General features: G+C 50.2%; 1 protein-coding gene across 1 annotated transcript in view; it reads left to right on the forward strand.

Moving 5' to 3' along the window:
- Window positions 1-17,550, forward strand: part of IFFO2 (intermediate filament family orphan 2) — a 48,692-nt gene extending 31,142 nt beyond the window's left edge. Inside the window, exons 4-9 of the mRNA XM_053962962.1 lie at window positions 1,255-1,395; window positions 3,214-3,356; window positions 5,772-5,892; window positions 8,950-9,039; window positions 9,651-9,781; window positions 11,563-17,550. Coding sequence (XP_053818937.1) covers window positions 1,255-1,395; window positions 3,214-3,356; window positions 5,772-5,892; window positions 8,950-9,039; window positions 9,651-9,781; window positions 11,563-11,668 — 732 coding nt within the window. The 3' untranslated portion in view covers window positions 11,669-17,550. The remainder of the gene's footprint in view (window positions 1-1,254; window positions 1,396-3,213; window positions 3,357-5,771; window positions 5,893-8,949; window positions 9,040-9,650; window positions 9,782-11,562) is intronic.
- The last annotated feature ends 618 nt before the right edge of the window (window positions 17,551-18,168 follow it).

Raw genomic sequence — 18,168 nt, forward strand, 5'->3', positions numbered from 1 at the left:
ATTGTGTCGAGAGATTTATTTTCCTCAGGGTGTCTGGAAAACACAAATCTCCAAAGGTGGTTCACAGGGGCTGGAGAAGACTCTGTGTAAAAATTTAAACCAAAAAAACCTCAAACTCCAAAGGTGGTTCACAGGGACCAGAGAAGACTCTGTGTAAAAATTTAAAACAACAATCTCAGACTTTAAAGATGGTTCACAGGGGCTGGAGAAGACTCTGTAATAATTTAAAACTAAAAATGGTGGGAAAAAGCAAACCAAACCAACAGAAAGCCCCAAGGTTTCCTCTTGGAAAGGGGATTTGTTGTTTAAGTGTGGTCTGCAAAGGGTTTTTCCACTTTGTGTCCCAGGTGGAAGCATTGCTTAGGAGTGGAACTGTCCAGGAGAGCAAGTCTCAACTAGGATGGAAAATGTGCTTTGGGGTTTTTTTAATGTTTCTTCCTTGACAAGGAGCCAGATGTTCTGTCTGAGTGGGAGTATCTCAGAATTTAGAGCTACTACAAGGCAATATTTTTCACGCAGAAATTTTCATGCAGAACTTTAGCTGGGCTGGAAGCCAGGTTAGTGCCAGTGAGGAGTGTTCTCTGTGCCAAGGTTTTCATGGATCTCCTTGGATCCAGTCACGATTTGCTGGTTCCATGCTCTGGGTGCAGTTGCTGTGGAGCCTGGATTCTGGTTTAACAGCAGCTTCTCTGTGCAGGCACAACTTCTGTGTCTGGAAGAGGGGAAGTGTTGCATCCTCACCAGGATTTACATTTCACTCTGCTCTGCACACGCTACACAGGGGGGTGCTCTCCATTTTTCAAGTGTTATTTATGGAATCCCAGGATGGTTTGGGATGGAAGGGACCTTCAGGACAATCCAGTCCCACCCCCTGCTTGGGCAGGGACTCCTTCCACTATCCCAGGCTGCTCCAAGCCCAGCTTGAGCACTTCCAGGGCTGGGGCAGCCTCAGCTTCTCTGGGCATTCCATTGTGCCCCCCCGTTCTGACCCACCGAGGCTCCCCCATGCCACACTGAGCAGTTGTTTTGGGGTGGGTGCAGGCTTTTTTTCAGTGGCAAATCCCTCTGAGCTGGAACTTTGTTAGAATCAGGGGTGAGCTGTGGAGTCCTGAGACTGCCCGTGCTCTGCCTGCCCGAGAACAGGGTGTGCTGTTTAACACTGGTGTGGCCTGGGGTTCCAGAGATACTGTGGGGTATCTCTTCTTGCCTGAACTGTCTAATAATAGAAGATAATCCCTGCTGTCCTTCCTGCAGCCCATGACAGACCTGGACACAAAGATCCAAGAAAAGGCCATGAAGGTGGACATGGACATCTGCCGCCGAATCGATATCACGGCCAAGCTGTGCGATGTCGCGCAGCAGCGCAACTCGGAAGACGTTTCCAAGATTTTCCAGGTGATTAGGCCCTGAATTTTCCATAGGGCAGGGCAGGAGGGAGCAGTGCTGAGCAATGTGGTCCAGGTCATTTGCCTTTTCTTGAGCTCTCTCTCCGTAGCCGTATTTCCCCCGCTGTCTGTCAGGGTAGCTCTGCTGCAGGAGCTGCTGCAGCACCAGGAGCACAAAGTGCAGAGAGTTTAACAAAAAAGGAGTTCCAGGATGATCTTTAAGCTGTGCTGTGAGTCTGATGCTAGTCTGCACTGAATGTAGGGAAAAAAAGCAGTGTTACAGGGTCTAGGTTTGTATAATTCCTCCCTCCCATTTGTTCCCTTCACAAGTGACAGGTTTTAAACTCGTGGAACTGTCATCTGAATGTTCTTATTTCTGGCTTGAGCTCTGTGGCCAGAAATAACATTTCTGTGATGGTGAGCTCTGGCTGCTCCAGTTGCTTTCCTTGGAGCTCCCTGGAGCTCGAAGGAAAGTCCTTTAATTTGCTCCAAAAGCGAGTGGTGACAGCTCTGCCTGGATCAAGGCTGTCACTCCCGGTGCAGCTGGTCTTGTCACAAGTGCAGTTTCAGCTCTGATTAACCCACCTTCCTTCTGCTTCCATCTAAATGTGTCTTGTTCAGGCTTTCAGTAAATCTGATGCTTTTCTGTGTATAGTGATAGCACACAGGGTGCTAAGTGCTGTCCAGAAACGCTGTAAAAGATCTTTGTGGGCTCTGCTGGTGAAGCTGTAAAAATGTTTGATGTTTTTTTCCCCTGGTGTTCCCCAAAAGACTCAAACTTCCTCAGAGAATTATTTCTCTGGCAAGTTGAGCCACTGTATGATGCCAGTGCCTCCTTCTTGTCTCTGAGGAGAATTGCTGAGTCTTTCTGCTCAGAGGTGGCTGCAGAGCACACTCCTGGTCAGGCCTGCAGGGGTTAAAATGACCAGGAGGATGACACCTTGGAGAGCAAGGCCAACAAGGGATTATTTGTGTGCCAAGAAAAGGGAAAACTGCTCTAGGTTGGGACTGGATTGTGTGTTTGTGGTTCTGGCACCAGCTGGGAGCATCCTGTGTTCCCAGCCCTCTGGGATCCTCTGGGATGGGAGCATCCCGTGTGTTCCCAGCCCTCTGGGATCCTCTGGGATCTGGGAGCATCCTGTGTGTTCCCAGCCTTCTGGGATCATCCTGTGTGTTCACTCTATGGCCCTTGCAGGGGTGTCCCTTGAGTTCCCTGAACTTCATTTCTTGGGGGCTGTCCAGGCTTTTACATGGCTCAGCCAACTCTTCTTGTGTGCTGAGGATTCTCAATCTGCTGCTGCTGCTGGGGTGGGGCTGGCCCTGGAACAAAGGCTCTCTGGAAATTCCTCCCTTGAATAAAGGCTCTCTGGAAATTCCTCCCTGGAATAAAGGCTCTCTGGAAAGGCTTCCTGTCTGTTCCTTGCTGGGGTTCTGTGCTGGAGGCCACACCTGTGGTGGTGGCAGGAGAGGGAGAGTTCTGTCACTGCTCTCTGCCCAGGCACTGCCGCCCCTTCTGCTTTGCCCTGGCTCATCCCAGCCTTTCCCTGGCTCATCCCAGCCTCTGCATGGCCTCTGGCAGGTGCCAGGCCGGGCTCAGTGAGCACATGGACATCCCCAGAGCGCTGGCAGCCTGCAGCTCGCTTTGCTCTCCCCAGCTGCTTCCTGTGCTCCGTGACCGCTCCCCAGGCCGGGCAGGGAATCCCTGGATCCCGGGAGCTGCTGGAACAGCAGCCACACCCACTCAGCCCTAACTCCTCTCCTCTCCTCTCCTTCCACCCCGATTTCCCCTCTCCAAGCCCTGCAGTCACTGCTGCTCTCTCCACCCCAGGTGGCTTCCAAGAAGAAGGAGCGGAAGCTGCCGTCGGACGAGGAGCTGTCGGAGCAGGACGCGGACAACGGGAGGTTCTCGGATGATGAGGTCAGCTGCTCCCTCAACATCACGGATGAGATGAAGAGGATGTTCAACCAGCTGTGAGTACCCTGGGAAAACTGCTCCTGACAGGCAGCCTGAGCCCCAGAATCTCTGAGCTGCCAGCGTGGCACAGGCCAGGAGGCTTTGGGGAGGTTCAAATAAAATTATCAAATTTCTTTTCCTCCCTCAAGTGGGAGGGACTACAGAAGATATAAAAAATACAGACTGGTTTTGCTGTTCTGGGTTGTTGCAAAAGAGGAAAAACACAATGAGAAAGGGTCAAAACCAGGACTCTGTTCTGCATGTTGGGCTGAATATTTGATTTCTAGAGTTTGCTGCTGCTTGGCTGGATAGAATTTGAACTGAAAGCTCAGCTTGGGGTGAATACAAACCTCTCAAGGTTTTTGGGATGTTTTTGAGTTGGGCTGCAGGCAAATGGGAGTGGTGGATCTGTCTGGAAGATCAGCAGACAACAATTTATAGACATCAGGAATGTTGGTGTTGTCAGCTGTTGCTGCAAAGTCCAGTCTCCCACACCGGAAGAACTGGAGCTTATTTTGCCTAAAGCTTTATCCCTAAATGAAATCTTCTTGCCTAAAGCTTTACCCCAAAGCAAAGCTTTACCTGAAACCAAATTCCTCCCAGGAAGGAAGTTTGTAGCAGCCCAGGAGGGACTCTCAGCACGTGGTGCTGCTCTGAGCGGTTCAGGGAGGTGGCTGGAGGTGTGCCTTGTGTCCCTTCTCCCATCAGGGCCACGATGGGGGTGGCCACAGCCTGGTGAGGCTTTTTGGGCTCTCTGCTGTTCTCTTTTGGCAGAGGAGAGCCCCGAGCAGCAGCGTGGCTGTGACTGCAGCACCCCGGGGGGTGGGTGGGGGTGTCCCCTGCCAGCTCCTGCAGTGGCAGCAGAGCTCCCAGAGCTTTCCCACCCAGGGCAGGACAGGCTTTGTGTGGGGATGGTGTGGGCACCACCAGCTCCTTCTCTGCTGTCGGACACTGCCAGCAGTTCTGTTCCAGGGGAGCATTTCCTTCTTTCTGCCTGAATTCCCTGTCTGGGATGGATGGTTTTTGCCAAAGCTGTGGATGATTCCCCTTCTTAGGGCTCCTTTCAGATGACTTTAGGCCCTCAGTAATAATCAGTGTAATAAATACAGATTTTTGACTTCTCCACTGCTAAATTCAGTGTGACAGCAGGCAGTGTGGATTTTTTAAAAAAGCAAGAAGTTAAAATGTACCTGCTAGGTTGGTCGTGCATTTAGGTTTTAATTTTGTCCCCAAAGCTGCCCTGTGATACCCAGTTGTTTCTGGTCCTGTAATGAAATTCTTATCTCCAGGTCCCCGTGGCACAAGGTGCTACAGGAGCCTTGTTCTATCAAGCTGGGGTGAAAGTGTGGGTGGCTCATTGGGGATGGGCTTGGGGGTCTTTGTGAAGTAGAAGATAATAGCTTAGAAATAGATCGAGGAACTGGTATCATTAACAGAAACAAAAGAACTTGCTTTTTAGCTGTGATGAACTTAATTTTAAGAATTAAGTAGCACAAAATCTGAACTGCAGTGGGTTTTGTGTGAGGTCAGTCCAGGAGCCTTTGTGCTCTCTGACCAGGACAGATCTTGGAAAAAGAAAACGATTTGAAGAAGTGGAATTGCAAAAGGCACAATCATAAGTGTCCAAGTGTTTTAAATGACATTTTTGCAGTGCTGCTGATCCAGACAAACCTCCCGTCCCTTGCCAAGCTCTGCAGCCTCCTGGGTCAGCATTGGGCTCCTTCCTGAGATAGTATCAGCTCAGAGGAAGTGAGCTAAAGCCATAAAAATGCATCAGCGTGGAATCCAGGCTGCTTAGGGAGAAATTCCAGCTCTTTGTCAGGGCTCCTTAACCAGGATGAGGAGCAGCTACTGCTCTGTGCTCTGCAGCTTTCCTTTATTGCACAAGGTTTGAGCAGATAAGGGTGTGAAAGGCCACTCCTGCCTGTGTGCTCTGCCCTCAGCGGCTGCAGCAGTTCTGTGTGCCCTGCACATCTCGGGGGCTCAGCCTTTTCATCCTTGTTCCTTCCAGCCCGGTGTGTTCCAAGGGCTGCAGGGGAGCCCTTGGCTGAACTCCCCCGTGAAATCCGTGCGAGTTCTGAGCCTTGTGACATCCCCCGGGCTGTGTTTGGGCTCCTTTCCTTTGGAGGAAAGAACTGCTCCAAACATTTCTGTGGTTTTGCAAACAGGGGAAGCTACTGTGCAGCTCCATCTGGAGGGCAGAGCCAGGCCTTGTGCTCGGAGCAGCGGCTCCAACAAGGCTCTTTTATTCTGCCCTGGGGTGGCAGAGAGCCCAGGAGAGAGGGGCCTGGCCAGCGGCACAGGCTGTTTGTAAAAGCTGTGAGGATTTCCAGCCGCTGCACTGTCCCCTCATTCAGCTCTCATAGCCCATTTTTCTAGACAATTAATTAAAGGGCTGGGGTGCTTTGGTTGATGCTTGTTTGTTCTCTCAGCCGGGAGACGTTTGATTTCGATGACGACTGTGACAGTTTAACGTGGGAGGAGAACGAGGAAACGCTGCTGCTGTGGGAAGACTTCACCAACTGCAACCCCTCCATTGACCTCCAAGGAGAGGTGAGTTCATTCCCGTTATTTTCTCCCAGTCTTCTCTGCAGAAACTCTCCCTCAGCTACTCCTTTACAGCCATTTGAGCCTGTGGGTGTTTGACCGGTGATCTAGTTTGCCGCACAAACTGACTTTGATTTTAAAATCCTCTTAGTGCTTCCCCTCTGTGGTTGATTTGCAGTCTGTGCAATCACTTTATTGGCCAAACTTTACTTCCTTGGCTCCTTCACACTGATTATTTAAAATACTGAGTGAGAGGTGAAGGATCCAAGGTGTCTGTTCCAGGAGCATCAGGGAATCTGTCACCCTTTAGAGCTTTAGAGAAAGCTCTGGGCTGACAGGAAGGAGGTTTAGATTTGATATTAGGAAAAAATCCTTCCCTGTGAGGGTGGGGGTGCCCAGAGAAGCTGTGGCTGCTCCATCCCTGGAAGTGTCCAAGGCCAGGCTGGATGGGCTTGGGAGCAGCCTGGGACAGTGGAAGGTGTCCCTGCCCATGGCAGGGGGTGGAATCAGGTGAAATTTAAGCTCCTTCCAGCCCAAACCAGTCTGGAATTCTGTCATCTTCCACAGCACCTCTCTCTCTCTGTGGATTGTCATTCACATTTTAATGATGATAATATGTGGAGTGCAGGGCATGGGGTGGCACAGTTGTTCCTGTGGGGAGCTGAGCAACCTCGGTGTGGGCTGGGAGGGTGTTGAAGGGTGCAAATCCCACCCCAGACAAAGAACCTGTGGTTGCAGGACCACAGAAAGCCCCAGGGATCCTCTGGACCTGTGAATCTTGTGCTTCCCTCTGCCCAGTCAGTGGGGATCTGCTGGCTGTGGTGGATAATGAACAGCTTCCTTTTAATCCTAAAATCCCAGGGAAAGGCAGCTAATCCAGCCACTCCAGAGCCTTCTTAAACCAGCCTGGAGAGGGCTGGAATGGCTGGGAATGGCAGGAAATGGCTGTGGATGGGCTGGGAATGGCAGGAAATGGCTGGGAATAGCAGGGAATGATGGAATGGCTGGGAATGGCGATGGATGGGCTGGGAATGGCAGGGAACAGTCTGGGAATAGCTGGGAACAGGCTGGGAGTGGCTGTGGATGGACTGGGAATGGCAGGCAATGGGGCTGGGAATAGCAGGGAAAAGTCTGGGAATGGGCTGGGAACAGGCTGGGAGTTGCTGGGACTGGCACGGAATGATAGAATGGCTGGGAATGGCAGGGAACAGCCTGGGAATGATGGAATGGCTGGGAATGATGGAATGGCTGGGAATGATGGAATGGCAGGGAACAGCCTGGGAATGATGGAATGGCTGGGAATGATGGAATGGCTGGGAACAGCCTGGGAATGATGGAATGGCAGGGAATGGTTGGGAATGGCTGAGAATGGCTGGGAACAGGCTGGGAATGGTTGGGAATGGCAGGGAACAACCTGGGAATGATGGAATGGCTGGGAATGGCAGGGAGCAGCCTAGGAATGATGGAATGGCAGGGAGTGGTTGGGAATGGCTGAGAATGGCTGGGAACAGGCTGGGAATGATGGAATGGCTGGGAATGGCAGGGAGCAGCCTGGGAATGATGGAATGGCTGGGAATGATGGAATGGCAGGGAGCAGCCTGGGAATGATGGCATGGCTGGGAATGGCCGGGTTACTGCCTCCCTGAGCAGCACAGGCTGGGAGGTGGGAGATGATCCCGCTGCCTCCCAGCCTGGGAAGATGCTGAGGCAGCAGCCTGGGGGAGCCTCGTGCTGGCTGCCAGGGCACGTTCGTGTTCCACCTCCCCGTTCCTGGATCATCCATCCGGAGCTCGAGGAGCCTCTAGGGATTACTGGGAACTGCTGGGGCTGCAGAAACCGAGCCGAGCTGGAGCAGAGAGAGGCAGGGGGATAACGGGAGCAGAGAGCGGCAGCGATAACGAGGAGAGGGAGAGTGGCAGGGTGATAACGAGGAGCCTCGTGCAGGAATTAATGACAGCTGATTTGCATACGCCGGGCGTGCCTGGCTAAGCACGGCAATAGCGCCGAGCCCAGGCCCCGCGCGGGGAAACTCTAAAGATTTTAAGAAGCTTAAATCCTTCTAAATGAAAATTATACAAGGAAAGGGTAGATTTGGCTTGTAGATGGAGGTTCAGAATAAAGACTGCTCCGGCTGTGCCTGCTCTTTAACATGTGCTTTACATGCCTGAATCTTCCTTCCGTGGGTTTTATTCCTTTCAAGTTCTTACACGCTGCCCTCGCCACCTTCTTTTATGACCTTCCTCCTTAAAGCTCTTCTGCATATAAAAGGATCAGCGGGATGATTCTTGTAACTCCAGGCTGGATAGCCTGGCGTGGCTACCAGGAATGAACCCTATAAATCTGCCACAAATGTGGCCAGAGCATGGAAACCCCATTAACACTCATTGGTGCAGTTGTGTTAATTTGAGGATCATTTTTTAATGGAAAACGGAGATGGCTGAAGACTTGAAAGAGGAAACAGTGACGTTGTGGTGCCTTTTTGGGCAGCACGAAACAGCTCTGTCTGTTTGGGAGCCCAGACTGTGCTGTCAGTCCAAAGGAGGAGCTTTCCTGTGGGACAGCATTTGTTCCTGCTTTATCCAGCAGTGCAGGAATTCCAGTGGGAATCCATAAGTGCACTGGAGAGTGATGATCTGTAACTGGAAAATGAGAATTCCAGTGCAAAGCTGTGAGTAACAGTGTGGTCAATGCAGGGCAAATTAAAAGTTTCATGGCTGGAGAGCAATTCCAGTCTGTCCAAGTGTGATCAGGCTGTGAAAGGCTCAGGAAAATCCAGGGGGTTGGTGCTGTGGAATGCAGCAGGTGCGTGGGTTTAATTGCTGGAGCCTTGATCAGACCTTGCCTTGTGTGTCCAGAGCTGTGGTCATGGCACAGAAATGTTTTTTCCTGATATTTCAGATTGAAGAAGAATATTCCTGGCCTATGTAAAAATGTCTTTAAAAAATCAGTGCATGAAGGAACACAACAACCTGCATTTCCAGGGGAGGTTAAATAAAATCTTCAGTTCACTCCTGAATTCCTTTATTTCCTTGCTAATTGTTTGTGTCCTCCTTTCCCCTGCAGGAAGAAAACCTGGGAAACTTGATCCACGAGACAGAGTCGTTCTTCAAAACGAGAGACAAGGAATACCAGGAGACAATAGGGCAGATAGAGGTGAGGAAGGGGAATTGTTCCTGATGGATGGACACAGCACAGAGCTGTGCTCTGGGGTGTCCCAGAGGGAAGCAGGAATGTCCATATATCCAAGAATGCAAAGGCATTTCCCTCTGGTGTGCCCTGGGGATTTTTCTAAATGCCATTCTCTGGGCTATTATTGCTCCATACTTCAGCACTGAGCATAAATCTGAGGCTGGTGGAGAGAGAACCTGCAGAACAAAGGGAATAAAACACACTATTATTCTTTTTTCCCCCTTTGTTCTGCATGTCCATCCTCACCCTGGGAAATGCTTCCCAGGACCTGGCCTCACAGGTTGCCAGAAACAGCAGCGGGAGCTTTTCAAACTCTCTGTCCTGCCTGGAGCTGCTTTCATTAATTACTGCCTGTTGACAAACAAGGTGCCAAGAGCAGGAAAAACCCTCCAGGGCTGTTCAGAACCATCAGAGGCTCTGATTGCCCTTCTTGGGCTCATGAATGGCAGTTAGAGCAGTGAGGTGAAATGTGCACTGCGGGCTGTTAGGGTGGGCAGCTGAGGCAGTGTGAGAAGTGCGGGGAAACTGGGATTGCTCCTCCCCTGAAGCTGATTCCTTGCTCTTCTTTGCCCCAGCTGGAACTGGCCACAGCCAAGAGCGACATGAACCGGCACCTGCACGAGTACATGGAGATGTGCAGCATGAAACGGGGCCTGGACGTGCAGATGGAAACCTGCAGGAGGCTCATCAAGGGCTCAGCTGACAGGTGAGGGCTCCTCTGCTGCCCCAGGAGCTCCTACCCGCTGGAGTTCTGGATGCTGAGGATTTCAGGCTTTCTGTGCTGACAGGCTGACCCCCAGGAGAGCACTGCATCTGACCTGAGGCTGTGGAGAAGGCTTCCAAAATGGAATGATAACGTTGGGATTATGGGTGTGTGGTTGGTTAGAAGTGTGTGATATCACAGGGTGGAAAACTTAGAGTTTGGGGTTTTAGAATATAGTAATATATATGGAGCAAGATGGAGGTTTTAGGGTGGAGGCTGGTCCTTCTTCTTTACCTTCTTCTTCACCTTCATCCTCACCTTCTTCTTCATGGGTTTGGGTGGTATTTTGTAACTGGACAGAAAAGCCCGCATTGCGGATTCGAGGGATTAGTTACTGGGTTAAAAGTGAAAATAATTTAGGTGTCATTTCTTAATTGGATAGTTTAGCCTTAAAAGGTCTTGTAGAGAAAGATTGTTGGCCATTTTGTGCCTTTTGTTGGCCATTTTTGTTGGTGAAGAACTGCAGAACTCACTGCTGTGGGACTGTAACATAGGTAAGAAATAATAAACACCTGAGTCTGAACATGAACTATCATCTTGAGTGCCTTCGGTCCTGACCTTGACAGAGGTAGAAGAAGAAGCTGAAAACTGGCACATCCCCTCCTGGGTCTGATGCTGGAGAGGGCACCTAGAACAGAGGCTAGGCAGAGTTAAAGGAATAAAGTAGGGATTTATCGAAAGGCCTTCAAAGATACACCCTGGGCAGTGCAAGAGCCTGGCTGTGGCTACATCCAAGATGGACCATGGGTCGTGAGTTTTCACACTGTTACAAGTTTAGTCCATTTGCATATTGTGGGTTAATTGTCCTATTACAGCTTCAAGTAATGAAGTCACATTCTCCCAGTTTGCTTCCTCCCCCAATTTGCTTTTGTTTACACTTTTTGGGGCCTGAAGCTGCAGTAATTCCCCTTGGTTCTGGGGCTGGAAAAGGATTATTTTGTCTGACTAAACTGTGAAGAGACCTTGCTAACACTCTGTAGGAAGTTCAGAGTTACACACTAATGCAGCACAGAGTCTGAGAAATACGAAAGCTAAAACTTAAGGCATCAGTTCCTGCCAGCCTGGGCTAAAGGCAACACTGTCACTTGATGTCCTTGTCCTTTGGAGGATCTTGTGTCCCAGATCAGCCCTGAAAGGGGGCCTGCAGCAGAGTGTGGGGTCCTGTTCCTTGGAACAGCCCCAAGGGTTCAGCAGCTGCTCCTAAACACAGGGAGCTCCAGCTCAGCTGGACTTCCAGTCTTTAACATCTCAGATTTAGAACTCTTAAAACCCCAAATTAAATCTCGACTCTGGACCTACATGAAGAACTTGGTTTTTAATCTTCTCATGTTGGTTAAGAACCTTACACTATGAGGGATTTCTCTTATCTCTTGCTCAACCCCAGTAGAACAAGATGATAAACTTTCAATTTTCAGGGCTCTGGGTATTAGGGATGCTGAGAGTCTTTGCTCTCCATTTCCCCATCAGTAAACCTGGGCCAGCCTCTGTGTTTGTGTAGGGGATGGGTGGGGTGGCACCTTGATTTTCTACTGATATTTACTGTAAACTCAAAGTTTTATTTTATTAAAGGGGTTTTTGAATAGCTTGGGGGAATGCCAGTGTTTAATGCTAATAAAGGGGGTTTTAAGTAGTATTGGGAAGGGAAAGTGACTCTTTTCTTGTAAGACTTCTTTTCTTCCTTCTGTCATGGATATTTAACTTTTGGGCTGCACCTTTCCCTGCAGGAATTCTCCATCCCCCAGCTCGGTAGCCAGCAGTGACTCAGGAAACACAGACGAAATTCAGGATGATTTGGACAGAGAGACGGACGTGGAGCCCATGGTCAGCTGATAGCAAGTGGGAGCATTCCAGTCAAGGGGAAGATGGAGAGAGAAGATTCCAAACCAATTGCTGGGGGAAAGGTGAAAGACTCGAGAGCCCCTGCAGAGGGACTCTGAGGACTCATTCCTACACGCATCCCCTCCCAGCCAAGGATTGGTGCTGTACATTTCTATTGTTCTACAAACCATGAATGCAGAGTCCTGTAGGAAAACACGGTGTTTTAATTGTGCCTTTGCCCCAAGCTGAGCCACTTTGAGCTCCAGTGGAATATTAATAGCAGGTGTTTTTATAAAATATATTATTAAAAAAAAAAAACAACCAAAGCTGGTGGCAGCAGAGGATGGTGCTGCAGAGGCTCTGGGTACTTCAATAAGCTGCTGGTTTTATTGACCTGCTGCACTGATTGGCAAAAGCAACATTGGCAAAAAGAGCAGCAAAACCAAGACAATTGTGGTGCAATTACCAATGTCTGGCACAAGAAAAAAAAAAGAATTGCCTCCAAATGGAACTGCAAACATTTAAAAATAACAGCGGGTTTGGAGACAGCTCGCAGGGTGAAGCAGTTCTACAAAATTCAGAGGGTTTTCTTCATCCCACCTTTTGGGGTGAGGGAGCCCTTGGGACATGTCCAAGGTCTCTTCTGGACTCCAGGACCTGGAGGAGCAGGACTCAGCTCGGTGGCAAAGCAGGGGGGCACAGGAGGGGTCACTGGGGGGGACTATCACTGAGTAACTTCTATGCAAAAACAAAAAAAAGCTCGCCTTATTTATATGGAATGTTTGGTCTCTGCTGGGCTACAGTTATCCCTTGGGAAAAGGAAAGCTAAACCCACATTTGCACACTTAGATGTCTGTAGAGCTTCTTTTGAGGTGGAATGTTGTATCACAACGCCTTTGTTTCCAGTGGTTGGATTAGGAGGGGAGTCAGCCCTGGTTTGTGTCTTTCTTCAGGGCTTTTTTTTTTTTTAGTGTTTGCAGATTTTCCTTTGCTGACAGAGAGATAACTCTATTTTATGCTGCTTCCATGATGTGTAGAGCAGGGCAGGTGAAGCATCAGGATAAACTGACCTAGGTGTGGGCTGGAGACAGGACTTTGGGAGAGGTCCAGACCACTGTTCTTGGGGAAAGCTGAACACTGGGAAATGCTGTAATCCTTTTTAGGGCGTAGTAAACTGAATCCCAAAGTGCTGCTGCCCTAGAACTGGGGAGGGACAGCCATGTACTTTCTCTGTGAGAAAGTGGCAAGACCTTGGCTTTGCCCATCTTTCTGCATTTTTACCCAGGAGAAGCAGCATCAAAGTCGGATCACGCGGTGGTGGCTGAGGAAACCCCAGCCCCACCGAGCTCTTCACGGTTAGAGTGGGAATTGTAGCACCTCAGCCAGGTAAAAACAGGGTATAAACCTTAGCCAATAACTTCTTGTTTGTTTTTAAACCAAGATTGAGAGTGTAGTTGTTACTGCCCAAAGCCAGCTGTGGGGTTAAGCAGTGGTTGGAACTCAGAATAAATACCAAATGTGTTGTTTTGCTGGCCAGGAAGCTTGGGAAGTGCTGTGCAGGAGCAGTGCTAGGGCTGGACAGGGAAAATCCCGATTTCTGCACCCTCTCAGTGTTAGGGAAAGGCAAAGCGGCCAATCCTGGGAGCTTCCTGAGTGGTGTTCCCAAGCCTCTGGATCTCTGGAGTTGCACTGCAAGCAAGCAGCCAGTGCAGATCCGTGCTGCTCCATTCCATAAAGAGCACAGGTCTCTTGGAAAATGGCTCATTCCTGGGTGGGAACTCCTCAGTCTGGCGTGGCCAGGGAGGGGGCAGGACCTCGTGGGGTTCCTGATGGAGCTGTGGGCACAGGAATGTTTCCCCTCCTGTGCTGCTGCCTGGCTGTCAGCTCCATCTCCTGCCTGGACACGGTGCAGCTTTGAAGCCAACGAGCTCCCTGCCTTTTCCAGGCTGGAAAGAGGGACCAGGATGATCCATCAGCATCCACAGCGTGCAGGGCATGAGCCACAGCTGATGGCTTCTGTCCAAGCCCATGGATCCAGGGGTATTCCTGTGGTGTCCTTACTGGTGGCACTGCTCAGTGCAGAGTAGGTGACAACTCCTTGGATCCTGGGGTGAGGGCTTTCCAAAGCCTGTCTGTCCTGTAAATGTAGATAACTTTTCTCTGGAAGAGAAACCTCATTCCAAAGTGCTCATTCCTGTTATTTCTTAGGTGGCCAAAGTGGTAAATGTGATGTTCACTAGGGCTGCAAGCTGGGAGTGGGTTGTGGGGGGATTTGAGGTATTTTTTGGGCTGGGACTGCATGTTTGAAGTCTGCAATTTGAAGGGGTTTGAAGGGTTTTGAACTTCAGCTGCTCACGAGGAGCCTCTCCCAAGGCTAAGGAAGTGTCTGCCATGTCTGGATGTCTGTGATGCTTCAGTGGCTGGGGCAGGCATTGCTCAGCACAGTGAATCAGCTCCTGGAGCCTGACCCTGGCTCCCTTCCCCCCAGAGCCTGCCCCTGGCTCCCCTCACCCTGAAATGCTCCTGGCACCACAGCCCCAGAATGTCGGGGTCGTGCCGCCCTTCCGCTCTGGGTTCGTTATTTTCCATTAAAACTGAGGTAGGAAAGAGGCTGAGTGTTCCCAAACCCAGGAGCTGTTTGTGCTGAGGTTAGGGAATTCCCACAGCTGGAATTGGGGTGTAGGGTGGGCAGGAACACCCGCAGTGGGGTGGGTGAGAGGGATGTGGGGTGTAGTAAAGGGTGTAGAACTCATGTGCACGGTGGTGATGTGTAGGACAGTAGAGGTTCCCATGGGTGTTGGTGTCTTTCTTGTAACCACATGTAATCCATTTTTAAAGAAGAAAAGGTGTTTTCATGCTCGGGGTCGGGGTTTATTTTCATTTAGGCTGGACCAGCCTTTTGGGGGCAGCTGGGGTTGGTCCTTGGGGGTTTCCCTGGGAGGTCGTTGGTTCCAAGTCCAGCCGTGCTGCTGCTCCTGCTCTGTGTGTGTGGCACCACTCCAGAAACCAGATCAGAGCTTGCCAGAGAAAAAAAAAGAAAAAAAGGAATTTAATTGTAAAAATGCTGGAAATTATCTTGATGACCTCTTTCTTTTTTCCTTTGTAAAGCTGTAAATACTTTATTTTTGTTTTCTATTCTTAATGCGGTGTCATATTGACACTTTTTTAGATTTACAGTCAGAAAATCCTCCTCATCGTTTCTCATTTTTTAAAAGGGGATTTCAAGGAAGCAAATTTTTTTGCTCGCTAGCAGTGTAATAATAGATCAAATTCCTAAACTGGGTTTGTACAAAAATGTTTTCAGTAAACAAATGGCAGTTTGTGGATGCATGTTGTTCAAAAATGTCCAAAGAATAACGTGGTACAAATGTTTTAAAGAATAATGTGGTACAAACATGTTTTTCAAAACTTAGTGATTATCATCTTAGTTCACACAAGGAAAAAAGCAAAATTCTTAAAAAAAAAATGTTTGGGGGGAATGTAATGAAAGTCATCTAAGCTAAATGTGTAATCTATTTATAAAAACACAGTATATATTCTATTTTTATCAGAGGTTTTTAAAGTGCAAACAGATTTCTGTTGGCAGATGCAATCGTTCCCTTGTAAAGTCTCTTCTGCTCTATGGGACCCCCAAATTCTCTGATGGTTCCAAGAGTCAACGTGGAAATAACTGGGACAGGTTTGGCTGTGGAGCACTCACAGGTGGCTTCCTCCAGGGGAGGCTGCAGGCTCAGCATCTCTTCTGCCTCTGCAGAATTGTTGCTGTGATTTTATTCCCTTCCCTGTGATTTTATTCCCTTTCCCTGACTGGGAGGATGCTCCTGGAAAGGGTCAGGACCTCCTGGAGCGCGGCAGAACAGGGGTTAAACTCTGCCTCAGCCTGCAGAATATAAAAATCAAACATAAATTATATTTGTACCTGGAGAAATTGGGATTAACTCAACAAAACCAAACAACAGATGGGAATCATGCCTGAATATGCATCCAGAGCTGCTTCTGAAGTGAGATTATATTAATTTTCTTTTCCATGATCATTCCTGCCAGCAAAACCACGAGCTGGCTGTGGAGGGGCCGTGGGTGCTCCCAGAGCTGTTCCCGGTGTTTCCCTTGGCCCTGGGAACACGGCAAGGATGTTTGTGTTGGAAGAGCTGCAGAGCTGGGAGGTCTCATGTTTGAGTGCTTCATTTTAGAGCTGAGTGTTTAAGGAATGATTTATCCCAGCTAAATTAAGACATCCCAGCACTTCCACGAGGCAGGAACACCCCAGTGAGGATTTTCCACCTTTGGCTTCAGGACTTTTGGGGTTTTTATCCTTCTTCTCGGCTGCAGGGGAGCACACAGCTTTTAAAGCTCTTTGCCTTTGGGGTTGCCACCCAAACGCTGGATTGTAAGCTTTTTAGTGGGATGTAATTTGGGTCTGTTTGAGTTTTAACTGAGAAACAAAATTACCAAGGAGGCAACAGGCGGTGTCCTGGTGGGAATAACAGCAGAGGTGAGCTGGGAGCACTGCCTGCCAAATTCTCCGTGGGAATGGGATGCCAGCCCCTCTCCCTGCAGAGGGAACGCTCAGGCCTCGGCCAGGCCCTTGGCAGAGCAGTGGAGAAGCACTTGAGCCTTCCCTTCTGTCTGTTTTCGTGCGAGTTCGGTGTCCTCAGACCCTTCTGCCTTCGCAGGAGCCTCTCAAAGCTTCTCTTTTGAAGGAGCAACAAATGGTGTTTAAATGTGGGTATTTGATTGCAGAAATCACCATTCCCCCCTAATCTGAGGCACTCCAACAGTGACGCACTTGGGAAGGGGGCGCTTGTTGGTCTGGCCAGCTCCCTTTTTTGGGAAGTGATGATGTTAAAGCTTAAAACAACCCCTGGGGTGGCTTCAAACCGCTGTCATCTCTGTGGCAGAACAGCCCAGACCACGGTGCCACAAACCCGGTGGAGCTGCCCAGACTGCCACCCCGAAACCCCAAATTTCTGTTTTATTGGAGAGGGTTTGAGGGCAGTCCAACCTCAGTCGCTAAAACACACTCCTTCCTGTGACCTGGTTTCACCAAAAAACTCACAATCCAGTCTCTAAAACACCTTCCTGTGGTTAAAGTAAATGTAGCGACCTTCAGCCAAAAAAGATTATTTATTATTTATCGTGTTCGAGTGGGGGGGGTATTGATGCCTCTTCCCTCCTGCTGTGTCACTTCTTCAGTTCCTCTTTAGGTCACTTAAGAGTTTCTTTTATCCCCACGACAACGAACTGCTGATGGTGTGAGAACGCCCTTGGTTACCGTCCCCGTGTAAATATTGTGCTTTATATTCTGTATATTAGCTAATTTTAAGGGAAAAGACTGGACTGGTGATGCTGTTGGATAACCCGGGTGGGGAAAGGCCAGAGGATGAGCCAGCTCCCGGGCTCTGGGGCTGGAATTCTGTGCTGGGAACCCGCAGCAGCTGGAATGGGACACCACCAGTGGATTTGGGACCATGAAACGCTCCGAGAATCCAATCCACGGCAGGAGGAGCCCTGAGAACTCCCTCAGCCAGAGCCAGAACCACCCGCCCTCCTCTGAGCTCGGCGGATTTGCTCCGTTTTCCTTTTTTTAGTGCCAAAACCGACCCCATCACCCCCTCGTAGGTCTGCTGGTGGCTCTCCGTGTGCTGCTGCGGTGTCCAGCTGTGTCCAGCTGTGTCCAGTGGTATCCAGCCGTGTCCAGCTGTGTCCAGCCGTGTCCAGCTGTGTCCAGCGGTGTCCAGCCGTGTCCACCCCTCCGTCCTGCCCGGGCCGGGGCTCGGCTCAGCCGGTGCCGGACCCCAGGGGCGGGAGCTGCCCATGGAACAGGTCCCAGTCGGTCTCTGGTGACGATGAAATCCACAAAAAACTATAAAATAAATACCGAACTCCTGGTTGAACGGCTCTGCGTGTTAATTCTTGGGGCAGAAAACGCCGCCTCTAAAGCAAAAGGATTCGGGTCTGAGGAGGGAGGGATCATCCTCGCTTCCGAAAATCCGCCCAGCCCAGGTGATTCGGGGTCATAAAATAGCCCAAACTCCCCTCAGAATGAGGGTCCTTCAGCTGCTGCTCTTGAAACATGACTCTCCTTGGAAATTAAAATACCTCCTGCACACTTCAGCCTTCTCCTGGCCCTGTGCCCCAGCCAGGCCCCACCTTTGGGTTAAAATCACCCCTTTTTTGGGTAAGTCTCAGCTCCCAAGGAGATTCTCAGTTGCTTTTCTCTTTCTCCCCACCGAAGTTCTCTCCCGCGGCTCGGACCCGCCGAGCTCCGGGTGCAGCCGCAGCCGCTCCGTCTCCTGGGGCCGCTTTTGTTGTTGTTTTTCCCGAATTTCCCTTTTTTTAATGATTTTTGGCTCCTTCCCGCGCCCCGCCCCCTCCCGCGGGCCGCGCGCGCCACCGCCCCTCTCCGGGCTCAACCATCACCGCGCGGGGGGGGACGCGCGGCTGGGGACACCCCACGGGAACCCCGCGGACGGGAGGGAGGAAACACGGCCCGCACCCTCACACACAGCGAG

The sequence above is a fragment of the Vidua chalybeata genome, chromosome 22 (genome assembly GCF_026979565.1).
Source record: "Vidua chalybeata isolate OUT-0048 chromosome 22, bVidCha1 merged haplotype, whole genome shotgun sequence".
Taxonomy (NCBI): domain Eukaryota; kingdom Metazoa; phylum Chordata; class Aves; order Passeriformes; family Viduidae; genus Vidua; species Vidua chalybeata.